This window comes from Globicephala melas, chromosome 15, assembly GCF_963455315.2.
Source record: "Globicephala melas chromosome 15, mGloMel1.2, whole genome shotgun sequence".
In the NCBI taxonomy this organism is placed as follows: domain Eukaryota; kingdom Metazoa; phylum Chordata; class Mammalia; order Artiodactyla; family Delphinidae; genus Globicephala; species Globicephala melas.
Genome location: NC_083328.1, coordinates 19,559,277 through 19,580,016, shown reverse-complemented (window position 1 = coordinate 19,580,016; position 20,740 = coordinate 19,559,277). Strand labels below are relative to the sequence as shown.

At 41.2% G+C, this 20,740-nt stretch overlaps 1 protein-coding gene across 4 annotated transcripts in view; it reads left to right on the top strand.

Moving 5' to 3' along the window:
* Window positions 1-13,666: 13,666 nt before the first annotated feature.
* RBBP6 (RB binding protein 6, ubiquitin ligase) overlaps window positions 13,667-20,740 on the top strand; it is a 32,182-nt gene continuing 25,108 nt past the window's right edge. For all 4 annotated transcript variants that reach the window (XM_030871522.2, XM_030871521.2, XM_060284200.1 and 1 more), the window contains exons 1-2: window positions 13,667-14,910; window positions 19,485-19,584. In XM_030871522.2, coding sequence (XP_030727382.1) covers window positions 14,745-14,910; window positions 19,485-19,584 — 266 coding nt within the window. In that variant the 5' untranslated portion in view covers window positions 13,667-14,744. The remainder of the gene's footprint in view (window positions 14,911-19,484; window positions 19,585-20,740) is intronic.

Sequence of the window (20,740 nt, the reverse complement as noted above, 5' to 3'; positions counted from 1 at the left end):
AGCTTCTCAGAAATACTCTAGATATATACAAGTGCATATGTATATATGCATGTATATATATATATATATGCATGTATATATATATATACATGCACAGATATGTATACACACAATTTTAGAAGCCTATTATACACTGGTTTTTACTGTGCTTTGCACTTTATATATTTTGAATATCCTTCCATATCAGTACAGAGCAGGCTGTCTCATTCCTTTATTTATTTTTTTAAATTAATTTATTTATTTTTATTGGGTTGTGCCGGGTCTTAGTTGTGGGCAGGCTCCTTAGTTGTGGCATGCGAACACTTAGTTGGGGCACGCAAGCGGCATGTGGGATCTAGTTCCCTGACCAGGGATTGAAGCTGGGCCCCCTGCACTGGGAGCGCAGAGTGTTAACCACTGCACCACCAGGCAAGTCTTTTTTTTGAAGCAGGCAGATAACTTGACTGAACTCAAGCTACAGGCTGCCCCTCGCCTCACCCCGGGTCTTAGCTGAAGTATATCCGTTCACTTTGTTTAACCGCAGCTGGAGTTGCCCTGTATACAAGGGTTCTGCTAGAGATTGGAGCAGGGCTCACATATAGAATGGGGGGGGTTCCTCTTCTCTGGATCTCCCTTTCCAGGATTGCCCCCTCAATTTCCAGAGGCCGTGTTCATGCACACTTAGCTCTCTGATTCTTCAAGCCAGTAAACCAGGCATTCTGGCAGAGATGCAGCCACCCCCACCCCCACCCCCTTTGCCCTGCCTTTGAAAATGGGACATACACCCGGGTCCTGTCCCTTTCTTCTACGTGACAACACCCCTTCAGCAACGGTCTGTTTTTGGTCATTCTCCAGTGCCCTCAGGTAGTTAAGTTTTTTACATTTTATCCAGCATTTACAGCTGTTAACTGCACAGGATTGCTCTGGGGAGGTGCTCGGCCATGACTGGGAGAAGGATTTTGCCTCACTCTTTCTAATGGCCACATTGCACCTTCAGGACAACCCTGCAGGAAAGGTAATATTATTGCCCCCTGCCTGCAGAGCAGTGGGTCATATGGGCCCATTAGACCCCAGATCCTTTGAGCATTTTGGGATCGAGTGTGACTCTTTTTCCAAAGATTTTATTTTATTTTTTAACCATCTTTTAAAATTGAAGTAAAGTTAATTTACAATGTTGCATTAGTTTCAAGTGCACAGCAAAGTGATTCAGTCATATATATATTCTTTTTCAGATTCTTTTCCATTATAGGTGATTACAAGATATTGAATATAGTCCCCTGTGCTATACAGTAGGTCCTTGTTGTTTATTTATTTTCTATATAGTAGTGTGTATCTGTTAATCTCAAATTCCCAGTTTATCCCTCTTCCCCCTTTCCCCTTTGGTAACCACAAGATTGTTTTCTATGTCTGTGAGTCTATTTCTGTTTTGTAAATCAGTTCATTTATATCATTTTTGTTTAGATTCCACATATGTGATATCATATTTGTCTTTCTCTGTCTGACTTACTTCACTTAGTATGATAATCTCTAGGTCCATCCATGTGCTGGAAATGGCATTATTTCATTTTTTATGGCTAATATCCCATTGTGTATATATACTACCTCTTCTTTATCCATTCATCTGTTGATGGACACTTAGGTTGTGTCTTGGCTATTGTAAATAGAGCTACTATGAACGTTTGGGTGCATGTATCTTTTCTAATTAGAGTTTTTGTCTTTTCCAGATATATGCCCAAGAGTGGGATTGCAGGATCATATGGTAACTCTATTTTTAGTTTTTTAAGGAATCTCCATATTGTTCTCCATAGTGGCTGCACCAATTTACACTCCCACCAACAGTGTAACAGGGTTCCCTTTTCTCCACATCCTCTCCAGCAATTTTTATTTGTAGACATTTTGATGATGGCCATTCTGACCAGTGTGAGGTGACACCTTGCTATAGTTCTTTGTGGGTTTTTGTTTTTTTTTTTTGTTTTTTTTTGTTTTTTTCCCATGCTACGTGGCTTGTGGGATCTTAGTTCCCCAACCAGGGATTGAACCTGGGCCCTTGGCAATGAAAGCACAGAGTCCTAACCACTGGACCACAAGGGAAGTCCTGATGCCTCATTGTAGTTTTGATTTGCATTTCTCTAATAATTAGCGATGTTGAGCATCTTTTCATGTGCTCGTTGGCCATCTGTATGTCTTCTTTGGAGAAATGTCTATTTAGGTCTTCTGCCCATTTTTTGATTGGGTTGTTTTTTTGACAGTGAGCTGAATCAGCTGTTTGTATATTTTGGAAATTAATTTCTTGTCAGTTGCATTGTTTGCAAATATTTTCTCCCAGTCCATAGGTTTTTTCATTTTGTTTATGGTTTCCTTTGCTGTGCAAAAGCTTTTTTTTTTTTTTTTGATTGACAATGTTTTATTTCTGTTGTGCTGCAAAGTGATTCAGTTATACATATATATATATATATATATATATATACATTCTTTTTTACATTCTTTTCCATTATGGTTTATCACAAGATATTGAATATAGTTCCCTGTGCTATACAGTAGGACCATGTTGTTTATCCATTCTATATATACTAGTTTGCATCTGCTAATCCCAAACTCCCATTCCACCCATCCCCCACTCCCCCTTCCCCTTGGCAACCACAAGTCTGTTCTCTGTGTCTGTAAGTCTGTTTCTGTTTCATAGATAGGTTCATTTGTGTCATATTTTAGATTCCACATATAAGTGATATCACATGGTATTTGTCTTTCTCTTTGACTTACTTCACTTAGTATGATAGTCTATGTCCATCCATGTTGCTGCAAATGGCATTATTTCATCCTTTTTTATGGCTGAGTAGTATTCCATTGTGTATATGTACCACATTTTCTTTATCCATTCATCTGTCGATGGGCATTTAGGTTGTTTCCATGTCTTGGCTATTGTGAATAGTGCTGCTGTGAACATAGGGGTGCATACATCTTTTTGAATTATAGTGTTGTCTGGATATATGCCCAGGAGTGGGATTGCTGGATCCCACTCTATTTTTAATTTTTTGAGGAACCTCCATACTGTTTTCCACAGTGGCTTCACCAACTTATATTCCCACCAACAGTGTAGGAGTTTTCCCTTTTCTCCATACCCTCTTCAGCATTTCTTATCTGTAGACTTTATAATGATGGCCATTCTGACCAGTGTGAGGTGGTACCTTATTGTAGGTTTGATTTGCATTCTCTAACAATTAGTGATGTTGAGCACCTTTTCATGTGCCTGTTGGCCATCTGTATGTCTTCTTTGGAGAAATGTCTATTTAGGTCTTCTGCCCATTTTTCTATTGAATTGTTTGGTTTTTTGTTATTGGGTTGTATGAGCTGTTTGTATATGTTGGAAATTAAGGCTTGTTGGTCATATCATTTGCAAATATTTCCTTCCAGTCTGTAGGTTGTCTTTTCATTTTGTCTATGGTTTCCTTTGCTGTACAAAAGCTTGTAAGTTTGATTAGGTCCCATTTGTTTATTTTTGCTTTTATTTCTATTGCCTTGGGAGACTGTCCTACAAAAACATTGGTATGATTCATAGCATACAGCTCTTAGAGTTTTGATATGCAGTCTGTAACCACCACCATGATCAATGTATAGAACAGTGTCATCACCCACAAAAGTTACCCCATGCCTCTTTGTAGTCACCCCCTCTTCAAACCTCAGCTTTTGGAAAGCACTGAATTTTTTTTTGTCCCTATAGTTTTGCTTTGTAAGAATGTCATATATATATATATATTTCTTGACTCTCTATTCTGTTTTATTGATCTAGATATCTACACTATCTCTAGTACAGTGCTTTCTGGACTATTTTTTTTAACATCTTTATTGGAGTATAATTGCTTTACAATGGTGTGTTAGTTTCTGCTGTATAACAAAGTGAGTCAGCTATATATATACATGGGGATATAAGTCTGGACTTTTTAGCTTTTATAGTAGGTCAAAAAATCAGGTAATGTGAATCTTCCAACATTGTTCTTCAATTTCAAAATTGTTTTGGCTATTCTAATTCCTTGAATTCTACAAATAAATTTTAGAATCAGCTTGCCAATTTCTACAAAAGTCCTGCAGGGATTTTGGATCAGAATTGCACTGAATCTGTAGATCAGTTTGGAGTGATCAGCTTTAAAACAAAAGCTTTTAAGTTCACTTAGGTCCCATTTGTTTATTTTTGCTTTTATTTCCATTATTCTAGAAGATGAATGCTAAATGACCACAATTCACGTCAACGAGTGTTCTCCTAGGAGTGTTCTCCTAGCATATGTTTTCCTCTTGGAGTTTTATTGTATCTGGTATGACATTTAGTCTCTAACCCATTTTGAGTTTGTTTTTGTATATGCTATTAGAGAATGTTCCAATTTCATTCTTTTATGTGCAGCTGTCCAGTTTTCCCAGCGCCACTTATTGAAGAGACTCTTTTCTCCATTGTGTATTCTTGCCTCCTTTACTGTAGATTAATTGACCATAAGTGCATGGGTTTATTTCTGGGCTTTCTGTCCTTTCCATTGATCTATATGTTTGCTTTTGTGCCAGACCATACTGTTTTGATTACTGTAGCTTTGTAGTATAGTCTGAAGATGGGGAACCTGATTCCTCCAGCTCTGTTTTTCTTTCCCAAGATTGTTTTGGCTATTTGGGGTCTTTTGTGTTTTCCATACAAATTAAAAAATTTTTTGTTCTAGTTCTGTGAAAAATGTCATTGGTAATTTGATAGGGATTGCGAATGTGGTTTTTTGTTTTGTTTTGTCTTTTTATTTTGGCATCTATGCACTTAACCACGTGCAACCTAGAATGTGGTGGTTCTTAATCCTGGCTGTGCATCAGAACCACCTGCATATCCCGCCAAGCCCTGCTGAATCAGACTCTTTGAGCTCTACTTTGGAAAGAAGCTCCATGCCTCAACACAGAGTCAGGGCTCAAATATGGGCATGCCTTTCCCCTCCCGTCTCCCTTTTTCTGCCTCCCTGGGGAAGATTTCTACCGCCAGCCTCTTCCTCAACCAAGTCTCAGACCTAGATAATTAGGGTTACCTTTGACCCATTCCTGCCAGATCTATGTCACCAGCCTGCACAACAGGTGGAACAGGCTCCAGGAGCTGCAGGAAGAAACAGCTATCCTTTGGATCATCCTTCTCCACCTGTCAGAAGCCATAACCCTGATTACGTGACTGCTGGGAAGGATGCTATGAGCCATGGTGTATGTGCCACCCAATCTCTGCCTTTAAGTAAACCACACCTGACAGCCCCATGCTATCCTGAGCCCCTTCAAGTTCCTGGAACCGCCCAGATGCTTCTGAAGGTAATTGTAGTTCAGCTGTGGTACCAGCCATACTTAAATTGCCCTGAATGTTAACATGGGAGGGAGTTCTCATACACCTCTAGGACATTCCTCTCTAAGTCAAAATTTGTTCATATGGCTTTTATGGTCCTATGTGATTGGGCCCCTGTGTATGCCTCTGGCCTAAGCCCTGTCACTCCCCATCGTTATCCATACCTCAGCCGTCCCAGCCTTTTGACTGTCCCTAGATCACACCTCAGGACTCTTGCACATGCCACTCACCCCAGCTAGAAACTTCTTCCCTTAGAACCTCACACTCAAATGTCACCTCCTCACAGAGGTCCTTCCTGACCAGCCAGTGTTAAGTCACCCTCACCCACCGCCCTGTCACTCTCCATCTCCCTAACCCGGTTTAATTTTCTTCATAGTACTTATCACATTCTACTGTTATCCTCTCTCTGCTTGTCTAGTTGCTTATTGTAGCTCTCCCCCACTAGATCGGAAGCTCCAGGAGAGCAAAAGACTTGCGCATCACTGCTGTACCCTGCATGCCTCGAGCAATGCCAGGAACAAGCCGTCACTCAATAAGCAACCGTGAGAGAATGATACCTTTGTCATCAGCAGCAAACCAAAGACAGGTAGACACCTGAGGCAGGCACAGGGGACAGACACAGCGAGGAACCCCACACAGGGTAAGTCAGCTCACCCACTGGGTTTGAATCCCAGCTGCATCACTACTAGCTGTGACCTTGGTCTCACCTCTGGGGGATGTAACCTTGGGCTTCCTTCTCTGATCCTCGGTTTTCCTCCCGCATAAAACCGGGAAAAGAATCAGACCTACCTCACAGTGTCATAGTAAAGGTAAAGGAGACACTACACTTTCAGCATGCAGCACAGAGCCAGGCCCATTGGATCAATAATCCTGGATGCAGAGTGGGATAGGGGCACGCACAAAGCCTGAGAGATGGCCTGTGTACCTAAAGGCGCCCCTGTTTGCACTTCCTTAAAAGGCAGATTCAAGGCCACTGCCCTGTGTTAATCTACCAAGCTTGTTACTGCTGGAGAAGCCAGACAGCACCACTTATCAAGCGTCCTTTTGGGGCTCCACAAATAATTATCTGGGGCACCTGCCAGGTGCCTGAGGGAAGACAGATGAAGCAGATGAGGTCTGTGCCCTCTGAGAACTTAATCCAGGAGCAGAGACAAGATAAAACACAGGATCAAAGATAACAGAGGGTAACTGTGAGACGGAAGAAGGCCGGGGACAGTCTGTTGGCAGTGGGTCAGCCTTGCTCCTGGTACACGAAGATAGGATGCCCCTCCCCGTGGGCCCCTCCATAGGATGCCTCTGCTGTCAAATAGAGTCGTGGTTAGGAGACCGTCCTCCCCAGCCAGGCACACCCTGTTTTAAATCGTGGATCCTGTGTGACCTCAAGCACATGACTTCACCTCTCTGAACCTCATCGCCTCGTTTATAAAATGGGGATAATATTAGGACCTATTTGCAGGGTTCTTGGGAGAATTTAAGGAGCTTTGCATTAAAAATACTTGGCATGGGGCGTGGTGAATAGGAAAGGGGTGGCAAATGCCAGCCAGAGTTGTGGTGGTGGTGTTATGTTTATCCAAATGGGAAGCGCGTCAAAGAAACATCTCTAGCGTGTGCCACTTGAATTTATTTACATGGTGCTTGTGTGCTAGACAATGTCAGGGAATTGTCTTGACAAACATACGAGGAAGGTACTATGGTTTTCATCTTTTTTTTTTTTTACGCATAACATAAAATGTATCATCTTAACCATTTTTAAGCGTACAGCTTAGTAGTGTTAAGCGTATTTACTTTTGTTGTGCAACAGATCTCTAGAACTTTTTCATCTAGCAAAACTGAAACGCTTCCCATTTCCCCCTCCGCCAACCCCTACTTTCTGTTTCTAGGAAAACACTATTTTAACTCTGTTTCACCAATCAAGAAAACCAAGACCAGCTACATACTTTGTGGGATTCAGGGCCAAATGAAAATGAAACTTTAAAGGAATGTCTAGACCGCAATATCAGAGCATTAAACCGAGCACAGGACCCTTCTGAGTGCAGTCACACAGGGCCCATGAAACAGGTCCCAGAGGAAACCAAGGTCCAGAGAAGTTAAAGTACTTTCCCAAGGTCACACAGCAAGTTTGGGAGCCTCTAAAATTACACGATTTCCCTAACTTATTGTAAACGCCCTGCAGGCAGGGGCTTTGATATGTTCACAGCGGATTGCCCAGCAGCCAGCACGATGCCTGCCACACACTGGCACTCGTTACAAAGTTCATATCTGGGGAAATGAATGAATAGGTCACATTCATCCTAGAGGGAAGAGGCTTCTCCAAGTTTCTGAGCTCTAACTCAGCTCTGACGCAATAACATTCCCATTCCCACACGTCTTTTTTTTTTTCTTAACATCTTTATTGGAGTATAATTTCTTTACAATGGTGTGTTAGTTTCTGCTGTACAACAAAGTGAATCAGCTATATGTATACATATATCCCCGTATCCCCTCCATCTTGCGTCACCCTCCCATCCTCCCTATCCCACCTCTCTAGGTGGCCACAAAGCATGGAACTACTCATCTTTTGCGTTTACCTAGAGCCCTCGCATTCCTAGGAGAAGCAAGCGTGGCGTGTGTCTGTCTCTACATAATGTCCCCTGGCACTTTTATGAGGCCACACCTGTTCAGAACGTTCCTGGTTTTGAGTCCCACTTTTATGACGTGAAGTTAGAGGACACAGGACAACATGAGGTCCCTGGTGGCACGTTCTGGCTCCAGGTCCCTAGGTCACCCAGAGTCTGGTCTGAGGGTCAAGTCGCCTCTCTGATCTGAACCCAAGAAAACTAGAACAGAAGTATACAAGTCTAAGCAAAACATGAGGTGTTTTTGTTTTGTTTTGTTTTGTTTTTTACAGTTATGGCATTAAGTGCTACAAGAGTTTAGGGAGCTAGCCTAATTTTGGTTTCTTTGAAAGGGACTTCATTTTTCTGTCTGTTCGTGAGATTCTTTGCTGGTAGTGGGAAGAAGGGAGGGCTGGAACTTCAGGAGCACATCAGTGGATTAATCATAACCCTGATCTCATGACCTCTTGTCATCATTGCTCTGTGCATGGCTCTCTTGCAGTTTAATTGTTCTTTCTTTCTTTCTTTTCATTAAAATAATGAATACCTGTGAACCTACCCAAGACCAAGATCATTACCAACAACTCTGGGTTCCTCTTCTGTATCTCATCCTTCCTTCTCAGAAGTAATGAGTCTCCTGAATTTTGTGTTTTCCAGTTGTCTTTTTGCCGATGTGTTATATCCGTATGACTTACTAAATAACGCATTGTTTAGTTTTACTAGTTTTTGAAATTCACAGAAAGGGTATTATATAATACGCCATCATCTGAGACTTGCTTTTTTGATTCAAGAACAGCTAAAAAGATTCCCATCACAATATTGTTACATGTAGCTGTATTTTACTTATTTTTCACTGCTGTACAATATTCTAGTGTCTGGATAGAGTTTAATGAATCTATTCTCATGGCATGGGCATTTGGGTTGTTTCAGATTTTTGTTATTAAAAAGAGAGCCTCCATGAAATTCTTGTGCAAGTACACGAGTTAAATTTTGCCTTGGGTATATAACCAATATAATATGAGAAAGATACTATATATATTTTTTTGTGGGGGTGGGGGTGGGGGAGTGTTGCGTGGCTTCTGGGATCTTGGTTCCCTAACCAGGGATTGAACCCAGGCCCTCAGCAGTGAAAGTACAGAGTCCTAACCACTGGACTGCCAGGGAATTTCTGAGATACTATATTTCTGGTCTTTTTTTTTTATGTAACACAAAATTTATCATCTTAAACATTTTTAACTGTATGCTTTAGTAGTGTTAGATATATTCACTTTTTTGTGTAACTAGAATTAGAATGTTTTCGTCCTGCAAAACTGAAAGTCTATACGCATTGAACATCTCCTCCTCATTTTCCCCCTCCCCCAACCCCTACTTTCTGTTTCTAGGAAAGTAGCATTTTAACTCTGTTTCACAAATCAAGGAGTGGAATTACTGATTCATGGGGTATAGGAATGCTCAATTTTGCAAGAGAATCCCAAACTGTTTCTCCAAATGACTGTTCCAATGCACACCCCACAATGATCACAGGGGATCCCACCGTTCCCCATCTCCCCACACATGGTATTATCTTTTTTTTTTTTTTTTTTTTGCCACACCACATGACTTACGGGGATCTTAGGTCTGGGACCAGGGATTGAACCTTCGCCCTCAGCAGTGAAAGCACCAAGTCCTAACCACTGGACTGCCAGGGAATTCCCAGTCAAACTTCTTACTTTTGCCAATTGAATGAGTGTTGAGTGAATACATGAATTAACGGTGGAGGGAAAATAGGTTGCTCATATCAATTTTCAAAAACTCAGTTCATATGAGGACTTAAATAATCAATGACCTTCAGCTTTCAGCAAATTAAATGTGCCTTAAAATGCTGCTAAGAAGGCAAAATGGAAGGAGTCAAACATAAGGTTGCAAAAATATTCTAAAAACTAAAATCACCTATTATAAATAGATGTAAGATAAAAATAGTTTAAAAACAAAGTCCCTTTATAGATCATATTGTAGTTTGCATCAAATCATAATATATATATTTATGCTTTTTTCTTTGTTAACAATATATTTTACAATTTTATTTTATTTTTTATTTTTTTTTTTAGAAATGGGTTTTTTTTTAAACAAGTTATTTATTTATTTTCGGCTGCATTGGGTCTTCGTTGTTGTGCGCGGGCTTTCTCTAGTTGCAGAGAGCGCGGGGGCTACTCTTCATTGTGGTGTACGGGCTTCTCATTGCGGTGGCTTCTCATTGCAGAGCACGGGCTCTAGGCACGTGGGCTTCAGTAGTTGCGGCATGTGGGCTCAGTAGTTGTGGCTCACGGGCTCTAGATCACAGGCTCAGTAGATGTAGTGCACAGGCTTAGTTGTTCTGCGGCATGTGGGATCTTCCCAGACCAGGGATCGAACACGTGTCCCCTGCATTGGCAGGCAGATTCTCAACCACTGCGCTACCACGGAAGCCCCGCAATTTTAAAAGGGATAAAATCATCTTTGCTCTGTGTATCCTATACACAGAAATATTCAAATAGATTACAGAGTTTAATTTAAACTCAGGAAACTCATACATAAACTAGAAGGACACATAAGCAGATAAATATCTAAAGTGGGTACTGAATGGCCAGGAACTACTTTTTTAAGTATACAAATAAAGGTAAAAACCATGAAGGAGGGAATTCCCTGGTGGTCTAGTGGTTAGGACTTGGCACTTTCATTGTCGAGAGCACGGGTTCAGTCCCTGGTTAGGGAACTAAGCTCCTGTAAGCTGAGTGGTTCGGCCAAAAAAAAAAGTGAAGGGAAAAAGACTGATGGATTCTATTAAAAATGCAAAAATTTTTGTAGGCCCCAATATTAAATAAATATAAAGGTAATATAAGGGCAATCAATCAACCATCTGGGGAAGATACATTGGTGGTATGGGGATATATGTATCTACCTTTGATGAATTTGGCCTCAGAGTGTGCAGGCCAGAGTAAGAATCTGGTGATGTCACTGCTACTGGGGCACTTGGGGGATTGGATTATAAATGTATATAAATGCAGTCTCCGCGGGGGCAGGCCTCACTCTAACTTCTGGAGCCTGGGTAGTAGTCCAAGTCCCCTTCAGTGGACAGGCAGAGCTTCTTCAGTCTCCCAATTAGGACATTTTAGCAAAAGGAAATAAGGTAGGAGATCTACTAAATGTATGTGTTTGGTGGAGGTGTGAGGGTACGGTGGGTTTGAGAATGACAAAGGTATAAGATCCTAGATGTGAGAGCCCCAAAATTGCTACAGAGGAGGAGCTTGGAAAGGGATGCTTCATTCACCATAGGTATAGCACAAAAGGCTCTTCAAGGGTTTACAAAAATATTGGGGAGGTAGGTACAGCAGTGGCAGGGAATGTAGTTCCATATAACCAAAAGAAATTTACAAAATTGATATTAGTAAAGGAATCTAATGAAATGGACCAGATGTAACATTTTGTCAATTAGTCAGGCAGCTCAGTTACATCTCATCAGGGACTTCCCTGGTGGTGCAGTGGTTAAGAATCCGCCTGCCAATGCGGGTTCGATCCCTGTTCCGGGAAGATCCCACATGCTGCGGAGCAACTAAGCCCCGTGCGTCACAACTACTGAGCCTGCAAGCCACAACTGCTGAAGCCTGCCTGCCTAGAGCCTGGCTGCTCCTCAACAAGAGAAGACACCGCAGTGAGAAACCCGCGCGCCGCAAGGAAGAGTTGCCCCCGCTCACCGCAACTAGAGAAAGCCCACGCACAGCAACAAAGACCCAACGCAGCCAAACATAAATAAATTAATTAATTAAAAAAAATCTCATCAAAAGTATATTTAATGTGGGTTGTGAGTACATTTTGACCTGTTTGATATGCTAAGGCGTGAGCTCTCCATAAATGAGTGCCGAGGGTGAGCAAAGCTTTGTAAAGGGCTCTTGGCTGACGAGAACGGTTGGACCAAGTCATACCACTGACTGTATTCTTTCAAAGTACACTTACTCCTCTTCTGGCAGGGGTCTGATCTACTCTACCCTAAGGGTGTGGCCTCCTTTGAATCCCATCAGGTTGATTAATTAAATTGGGTGTGGAGGAATTAACCAAAGACCACTTTGGAGGCAGGGATACCAAGACGATTCACCATTCTCTTGTCCAGTTTTTCTTTCATTAGATGTGATTTTCCCCCTTTCGTTCACACAGAGATTTTTTTCAAGAAAAGCAGCTGTTCTACAGTGGACCCAAGAGCAAGAAAATTTTAGTGAGTTACCAAAGATAAAGGAGAGAGAAATTTGTTACATGTGAAAAGCACTGATGATGTGGTTGAATTAAATTGTATTTGTGTCTCTGGGACTGCCCTTGATTTGCCAAAATCTTATCGCCATGGTATTTCTATAGGTTACATAAAAATGTATTTAGTTATTCAACAGATATTTCTTGAGTGCCTACTATGTCCAAGCAGTGTTCTAAGATCTGGGGATACAGTATAAGCAAAAGAGACAAAAATCCCTTTTCTCAGCTGAAGGGGAGACAGAGGATTTAAAAGTAAACATACACCCTGTAAGTAATGATGAGTGAGTGCTTGGAATAAAATTAAGAGTAAAGGAATGGAGAATGATGACGGTGCTATTTAGATAAGGTGGCCTCAGGAGACTTTTACAATAAGATAATTGATGTAAACCGAGTTCAGTAAGAATTTGGTGTGTGTATTTAGGAAGTCCCTGGCAAACTTTGCCACATCTTGGCTGTGTGACCTTGCTCCCAGTGACTAACTTCTCTGAGCCCAGCCTGTAAAATTCAGAGGATGCGGAAAATGCATTTGTAAATAATAGTGATTATTGCAGTTTATGAACACAATTTTATTACATTATGAATTTTATGAATGTAATAATAACTTCCCCATGCACCAAGGAAAAAATATTCCAATCTACTGAGGGGGTTCTTGGTACAGTTCCCGGCATGTATAATTAGCGATGGAATTTCGGACCCCGCCACTGAGCAGACATTCCCCTGATTCTGCGAATTCAGAAAGTGCATGATCGCTCACTAGCTTCAGTTCCCTCATCTATAAATTGGAGATAACGGTAGTGCTGACCACCTCGGGTTTTTTGTTGATGTTGTTAAACTAACATTTATTGAGCCACATTGAACCATGTGCCAGGGACGGTCCTAAACAATGGATATGTATTCATTAATTTAATCTCTAACAACACAGTAAACCAAATACGATTTTTTTAACAACATTTTATAATAAAACCGAGGAAATTAAGGCACAGAGGAGTAAAATCTAGAGTCCCCACAGCTAGGATTCCAACCCAGACAACGAGGCTCCCGAGCGTGAAAATACTGTAAAGCGCTTACCCCCATGCTTAATATATCAAGCATATACTTAAAGAGCTCAATATATCTTTACAGTAGTGGTTGTTATCAGTTCAAGCCCGGGGCTGCTCCAGAATTTCTCCTTAGGAAGAACTTTCGGTAACCAGTTTGTTGTAAGAGGAAGCTAGGGGGTGCTTGCATAGCAACCATAGTTTACTGCATTTCAACCATAATGCTTATTTAAACTGGGGAGAGGAATCGGTGGTTCCCCCCCGCCCTTTGAGGCAGATGGTTTCTTCCATTCTCCCGGATGGTTTAGGTTACGCGCTCGGGAGTCACAAAGCACGGGGTCACGTGGGCGGGCCGGTGCGCTTTGTGACGCCGCAGGCCCCGCCCTTCGTCCCGCCTATGCGCGCACGTCAGGCCCGCCCCGCGCGCGCCGCCCGTGCAATCCCTGCTTAAGAGACCCCGGAGTGGGGCGCTCGTCCGAAGCCAGGCCGCGTCCGCCATAGTGGTTGGCTTGGAGGTGTCGCCGGCACCTGGCGAGAACCCGAGAGCGGCAGGGGGGGCAAAACAAAAAGGGAGCCGGCGGAGCCCTCGCCGTTGCCCGGCGGTTTCCGGGCCTAATCTTTCGGTACTGGGCCGAAAGGCGACGGAAGCGAAAGGCGAGAGAAGCGCGGAGCACTCGGCGAGAGGAAGCGTCGGGGAGCCTCGGCGGTGTCGCCAGGGTCAGCCGAAGCCCCCCGGCCGCTGGCTGGGGCCCGGGGTGGTGAGGAGGCGCTGCAAGGCCTAGCCGAGGCCTAGTACCGGCTTTGTGTCTGAGGCGGCGTTGGCGGCGGCGGCGGCGGCGGGGGGGAGGCGGAGCTGGGGGCGGCCTGCGGGAAGGCCTCTCCTCCGCCGACCGCGCGTTTCGGCCTAGGCCGCGGGGCCGCCCGTGGCCTCCGGGGAGCAGGCGAAAGGGGTCTGTGTGTGGTGGGGGCCTGGGCCTGGGGCAGCCGACGCCGGTCGTCCGGAAGCCAGGAGGAGGCGAGAGGCCGCTCGTGGACTCCGGGCCTAGGCCCTCTCCCCTCAACCTTCTCCCGGGGCCTGGGTCACCCCCGTCCACGGAGAGAGAGACCAACCGGGAGGTGCGGCCGCGCTATGGACCCCTGACCCCGCGGGGTCGCTCGGACTTTAACGTGTGGACTGACCGCTACTGACTGCACCGCCTGCCCCCGTCTCCTGCCGGCCCTTAGCATGAGCGAGGGGGACCCAGCGGGGTGACATTGTGCCCGTTGGCGGATTCTCGCTTGGCCCCTGCCCCGTCCTCGTCCTCCTCCTCCCACATGAAGCGATTTTGAATATCCGGGGGGGGGGTGTTCTGGATTATTGTTTTTACGAACCCCCGCTTGTGGCTGGGGGGGTTATTTAATCTGAGGCCTTAGGGTCCTTCGGTGTCTCTTGAGTGTTCTGTGTGTGTACATATTTTGCTCTTAAGTTTATAAATATACATACATTGAGCGTGTCCACGTCTCCTCGCTGAACCTTAGGAATCCTTTGGCACCATGTCCTGTGTGCATTATAAATTTTCCTCTAAACTCAACTATGATACCGTCACCTTTGATGGGCTCCATATCTCCCTCTGCGATTTAAAGAAGCAGATTATGGGGAGAGAGAAGCTGAAAGCTGCCGACTGCGACCTGCAGATCACCAACGCGCAGACGAAAGAAGGTAAGAGCCACAGGGGCTCCAGATCCTCGCTGGTGGAAGAGAGATGCTGGTGGCGAGGTGCCTGGCAGGAGACTAAACCGCCATGATGTCTCTTGTGGGACTGTTCGTTCAAACACTTTGCGGACGACTTTCATTGATAGCCAAGGGTTGCAGCAGTCGGCCCTGGAGTTTGACTTATTTGATTAACACGTACTTGGATCATCTGGAACAGGCTGATCCCCAGTCGTGCAAAGTCTGATGATTCCTCCCAAATGATTTTTTAAAACGAGGATTTCCGTGGCACAGGATGGGGGTGTCGTCCAGGTTCTCTGAGTGCTTGCCCTGGGGCGTTTTCTAACCTGTTTTTCTTCAGAAGGAGGAGAGGAGCGCATAAGCCAGGCTGCTTATTAGTTAAAGCAGCACTAGAGATACTTTTCTACCTTTCTAACCTAACCACGTTTGGGGATTTAATGGCAAATTCTATGTTCTCTTCTCCCTCTCCTGATTTATTTAGTTAGTTTTAAATTTTGGAGTTGCCTGCGTTGTGGTGAAAGATCCTCACTTTAATGTTTTAGAGGATTTAATCCAGCCAGTCTTTAATGTTGGAATTGCTTTTGGAACTTGGTATATTCCGGTGTGACCACTTTTGTCTTGTGTGTAAATTCCAGAATTAGTAATGCAGTAATTAGGTAGTTGAACTCTTAGTTCATCACATTACTCTCAAACTTTAGCAATTTCGTAAAGATCAAAAGTACAGGTTTTTCTTTTTTTTTGAATAGTAATTGCTAGACTTTACATGATTATGTTGATACTAGGATACTGAAAAATAGTCGGCTGCTACCATATGAGTAGCTTATTTATAGAAGCCACTCATTGGAATCTTTAAGTTCTTTCTCCTTTTTAAAAGCAGTTTATACAATATTGAGAATGTAGCATAGGTATGAGAATGAGACAAAATGGCCTTTTCAGGTTCTGGCTTTAAGCTTGTTTTGGTTTCTTTTTCGCATTACTGTAATGCTGATGTGTAGTTTTTAGTAGGTCAGTCTTTTGAGTTTTACTGATGGGATGAGAAGTAAAGTGAAGTGCTAGTTAGGGTATTTCATTGATCACTACATTTGGCTTAAGGTGGAACATGGTTTCTTTTAGTTGAAATTTGGGGTGGGGGGCCCACATCTAGCATATAGTTTGGTAGGTAGAGTAACTCTTGTCATGTACAAGAGCTGTTTTCCATTTATCAGTACATCCAGACATAACTAATTGTGTTATGTTAAGAAACTACTACTGGCATATCACAACTCAAAAATACTCAATAAGGAAGAACTTTACATACTCACTTGATAACACGTGAAAGAATAGTCTCCACTCCCCCCCCCCAACTTTTTTCAGTGTATCAGACCTAAGGGACACTTCATGTGAGGCTTTAGTAATTGTAATTACGTGGGAAAATTACTGGGGATCATGAACAGTTGAGAAACAGCTTTTAAAAATATTATTCAAGAAAATACCTTAAAGAAGATATTCTTTAAGGCCACAAAAGCATCCCTTAAGCATTATAGTCACGCTTAACAGAACAGATGGATTTACACGAATTTTAGGCCATCTTTATATGTTAGTAATACTTAAAGAATGAGAGGAAAGAAAATATAAATGATATTAGAGAATATTAAGGCAATTTTAATCACATACTACGCAATTTCATATTTTACTGGAGTATAACAGGATTTAATCATTTAAGGCTAGACTTTGTCCATCTTTTCCACCTAATAATTGATAATAACTTTGTTAAACTGGAGTAAATTATTGTTGATGGAATTCTTGTCCATGAATTTAAGAGTTTTGTCATGTGTTGTGTTTTTTTCTAAGCCAGGAAATTATATGATACGTTATTTTTACAAACGCTGAAAGCAGGGAAGTGCTTTGCCCAGCAGCGTATTTTTTATGTATTTGTGAACTGTCATTATTGGAGAAAGCTTTGCTATTAGATTGGTTAAGAGAAGAGAAAATTTGCATCTTATGCAGTCCTCAAATTAGGAGAGAAAAAGATATCTAGGCACTTAATGAGTTTTATGAGAAATAGCATCCAGTGTCACAAGGTAGCTGAGTAAGAATGCCACTTGGTTTTAGCACCATCCAGTGAATTAAAGAGGACGGAATAAATATAGCTTCCTAGTTAGGAGATTGCCTAGGAAAGAATGCCAAACTGGATCACTTTCGTTTGTTTGAATTAATATTTCTATCATGTTTCTATAAAACATTCCTTACAGTTTTGGAAATCTGTCCATGTTTAGGACTCTTACATCTTAATTAGACTAAAATGCTTGGATCAGAATTTCATGTTTTAGATTTAAGAATTCTTCTTTATTTCTAGACTGTATTTCAAAATGAATCTCAGATTATCTTTTTTAATGTTTTTCCTGAATAAACTTGTTTTCCTAATTTTCTGCTTATTTGCAATCCCCCTCCAAAAAAAACACATACACACACAACAAAACAACCTTTATCCTGAACTTAGTGTGAAAGATTTGGAAGCTGAGGATGAAGTATTTTCAAGACTGTTTCTCCATTTCTTAAATTCATCTTGTTTTTCATTTCATCCATAGTCTTCATGTTTTGGATCTGAAATGACAGTGTTGCATAGAAAGGGTCTTTTGAAGTTAACAGACTACTTATTAAGGAGGTATTTAAAGGGTAAGAAATCATCAGTGTAACTCAGATACTTTAAAAGATCAATTAGAAAGCATGTGGCATCAGGGCACCAGACTTCAAGCTTGACAGAGCACTGTGTTGATCAAATGAATAAGTTGGATTGGAGAGCTCATGAACATATTTGCTATTTGTTCCCACAGTGAACTCTTTTGAGGGTTGTTACATAGGTAGAAGCTTAACTGTCCTGTGTTTGACACCAAGTTTTGGTTCCAGAATTTTTTAAAGATACCCCACCTCCCCTGCTCCCAGTTTTTCTTACTCAGATCTTGCTTGGAATTTGGGACTATCCTGAACTATCCAAAGGGTAATGATTGTAGTCTTACATTGGTATGCGAAATCTAGGAAATTGCATCACTCTAATTGGATACTTGTGAAGATACAGCTTACTACCTGAAATATACTGAAAAGAGCCCTTTCCTGAACACTTCAGTTTATAACAGGAAATAGTAATAGTGTGATTAAAAATAATAGAGCTGATACATATATAAAAGCTTAAAATGCTTACATATGTGATAAACTTAAAATAATTAGAACAGTGGTAGTCAGCCCCTAGGTGCTGAGTAACATTAGTGAATCAGGTAAACTCAGTAATCTTAAAAGCGTGAACCCTGATACCTGATTGTATGATTAAGGGAGATGGGTACATTTTTACATCTGTCTCCCTGTAGTGGATTATTTTTCTTTTTGGTAATTTTACAAATTCCTTTCATAGCAAATCTTTTTTTTTTTTTTTAACCATAGTTGAATTCATTGGTCCAGCTTCTTTTTTATCGTTCTTAGGAAAGTATTGCAAGCAATAGTCCAAAGAGTAGAAAAATTCTTCCTCCCTGTTTGTCTTCTGAGAAAGTGACATCCTTGTTCATCCAGTTGCTTAAGCCAGGAACCCAGGAATTCATACCTGATTCCTCTTTCACCTTCATCTCTGCCCCCACATCCATCCGAAAGCCTTCGTTCTACCTCAAAACACTCTGACTCTTGATTTCTCTCTCACATTCCAGAACAGATGATTATTCTCTCTTACCTAAACTACACAGCAATCTTCATATTAGTCACCCTGTTTCTATTCTTGTTCCCATGCAGGTTCATTCTCCACTTAGATACCAGAGTTATCTTTGTTTTTAATATTGTTTTTAAAATTATCATTTTTATTTAAAATCCTTCAGTGGCTTCCTGTTGTACTTAGAAACAAGATATGAAGCAGTATATATAATGTGTACCTTTCTACCTGTATTTCAATTCATTCTTTCATTTTCATCAGCTCTTCTGGCCTTTTTGTGTCATTTTTTCACATGCTTTTCCCTCTATCTGAAACATTCTTTGTCCGGTGTTTTTGCACATCTTGCTGGCTTCTTAGTCTCACATGTCAGTTCCTCAGAGGGGCCTTCCTTGAATCAACATACTATCCAAAGTTGCATCCACTTTTAATTCTTTATTACAAAGCCCTTTATTCTGTATTTGAAATGTGTCATATTTTAATTTTTTACTGTGTCTTCCCCAGTAATACTGTGTTTAGGGCCTAGAAGAGATAGAATGTTTGCATTCTAAATAACAGCTTTTTCTCATGTAGTTCAGATGTTCTGCATTACTGGCTAAATAGAGAATGACTTAGTCTTACTGAGATTTGGGGTTCCACAAAAGTAGAGGTGCCAGAGCCAAGAACTTGCTGATACTATTGGGTGTCCTTTTAAGAGAAACCCCTTATGGCTTTGGATATTTGTTCTGACAATTTCAGTAATCTAGATGTAAGGAGCATGTAGTTACTAATGCTCCTTTATATTTAAGATCATTTCCCGTAACATATATGTCTGGTTGAAGTTTTCTATTTCTTGAGGACTATGAATTATCCAAATCCCAAATAGAAATTCAAATCTTTATCTTTTTATTTACAGAATATACTGATGATAATGCTCTAATTCCTAAGAATTCATCTGTAATTGTTAGAAGAATTCCTATTGGAGGTGTTAAATCTACAAGCAAGACATACGTTATGTAAGTATTTATTAAATCCCATGTTTAAGTTCTCAAAATAGACTTTTTTTGTGAGAAAGAACAAGTATATTTTAGAACTGAACTCATTACTTTACCCTGATAAGTATGTCTTCTTAATCCTTAAAATTGTGAGGATGAGTTTGTTTTTTCCTGATTTCTTCCCCCAGCTAACTTAACCTCTAGTTAGGAGTAAGAGCTAATTAGAAAGATTTTTTGCTCTGTATAGGTAATATTTACAAAGACAAGAAAATGATGTTCAAATTAGTGAATAAATATTTCTGAACCCTTCTTTGGTTTTTGTTTGCCTGTACACTTTTTCCCCCTACCATTTTTTCACTACAGAAATGTATATTAAGTGTCTTAAGAGATCTGTCCTAAATGTTTTGTCAGCATCAAGAGTATTCAGTAATGCTAACATTTGTTCCTAATCAGTACGGGGCTTTTGTTGGGAAGCAACCACAGACACTGGAATCAGGCTTAGGTTTGACTCCATTTACTACTTCCCACCAGTTGTGTGAAGTTGTATTTGGGTAAGTTACCTAAAGTTTGTGACTCAGATTCCTCAAAATAAAATAGGGATATGAGTATTTAACTCCAGGGAGTTGTAGGAATTAAAGAGTGCCTGGCACATGGTAAATGCCCTTTATTGGAGTAAGAATGTGGTAATATCCTAGGAGTGGTCTAGAGCTTAAGAAATGCACTAAAGGGGCAGGATTAAAACTTTATATCTAACTTTCTCTGCTTTCTTGAAATTTCAATGGTGATAACAATTAAAATATGTGAAAAGGGTAGCAACTTGAGCTATTTAAAGCGTAGAGATTTTTACCTTACTTGAAATTCTGGCAAATTCTGCTTTTGGTCAATGAAACATTCTGGAATTTGCCAGTCCTAGGAAATGGAATGTGTTCTTGGAATTGAGGGAAAATAGTCATTTCCTGGAGCTTTACCTCATGTGGACAAGTTTTCTAAGAATATTCTCATTAGTTTAGTGTAAAGTTATATTCCATACGTTAATGTTTGGAGGTTCTTTTGTGTAATATCTTCTGTATAGCAACAACTTAAAAAGCTGAATACTTTTATTTTTCCTATAAATACCAAGTGAACTATGTGCCTTTTACTTTACATAATTTTGAGACATGGTAAGAGAAGAATTAAT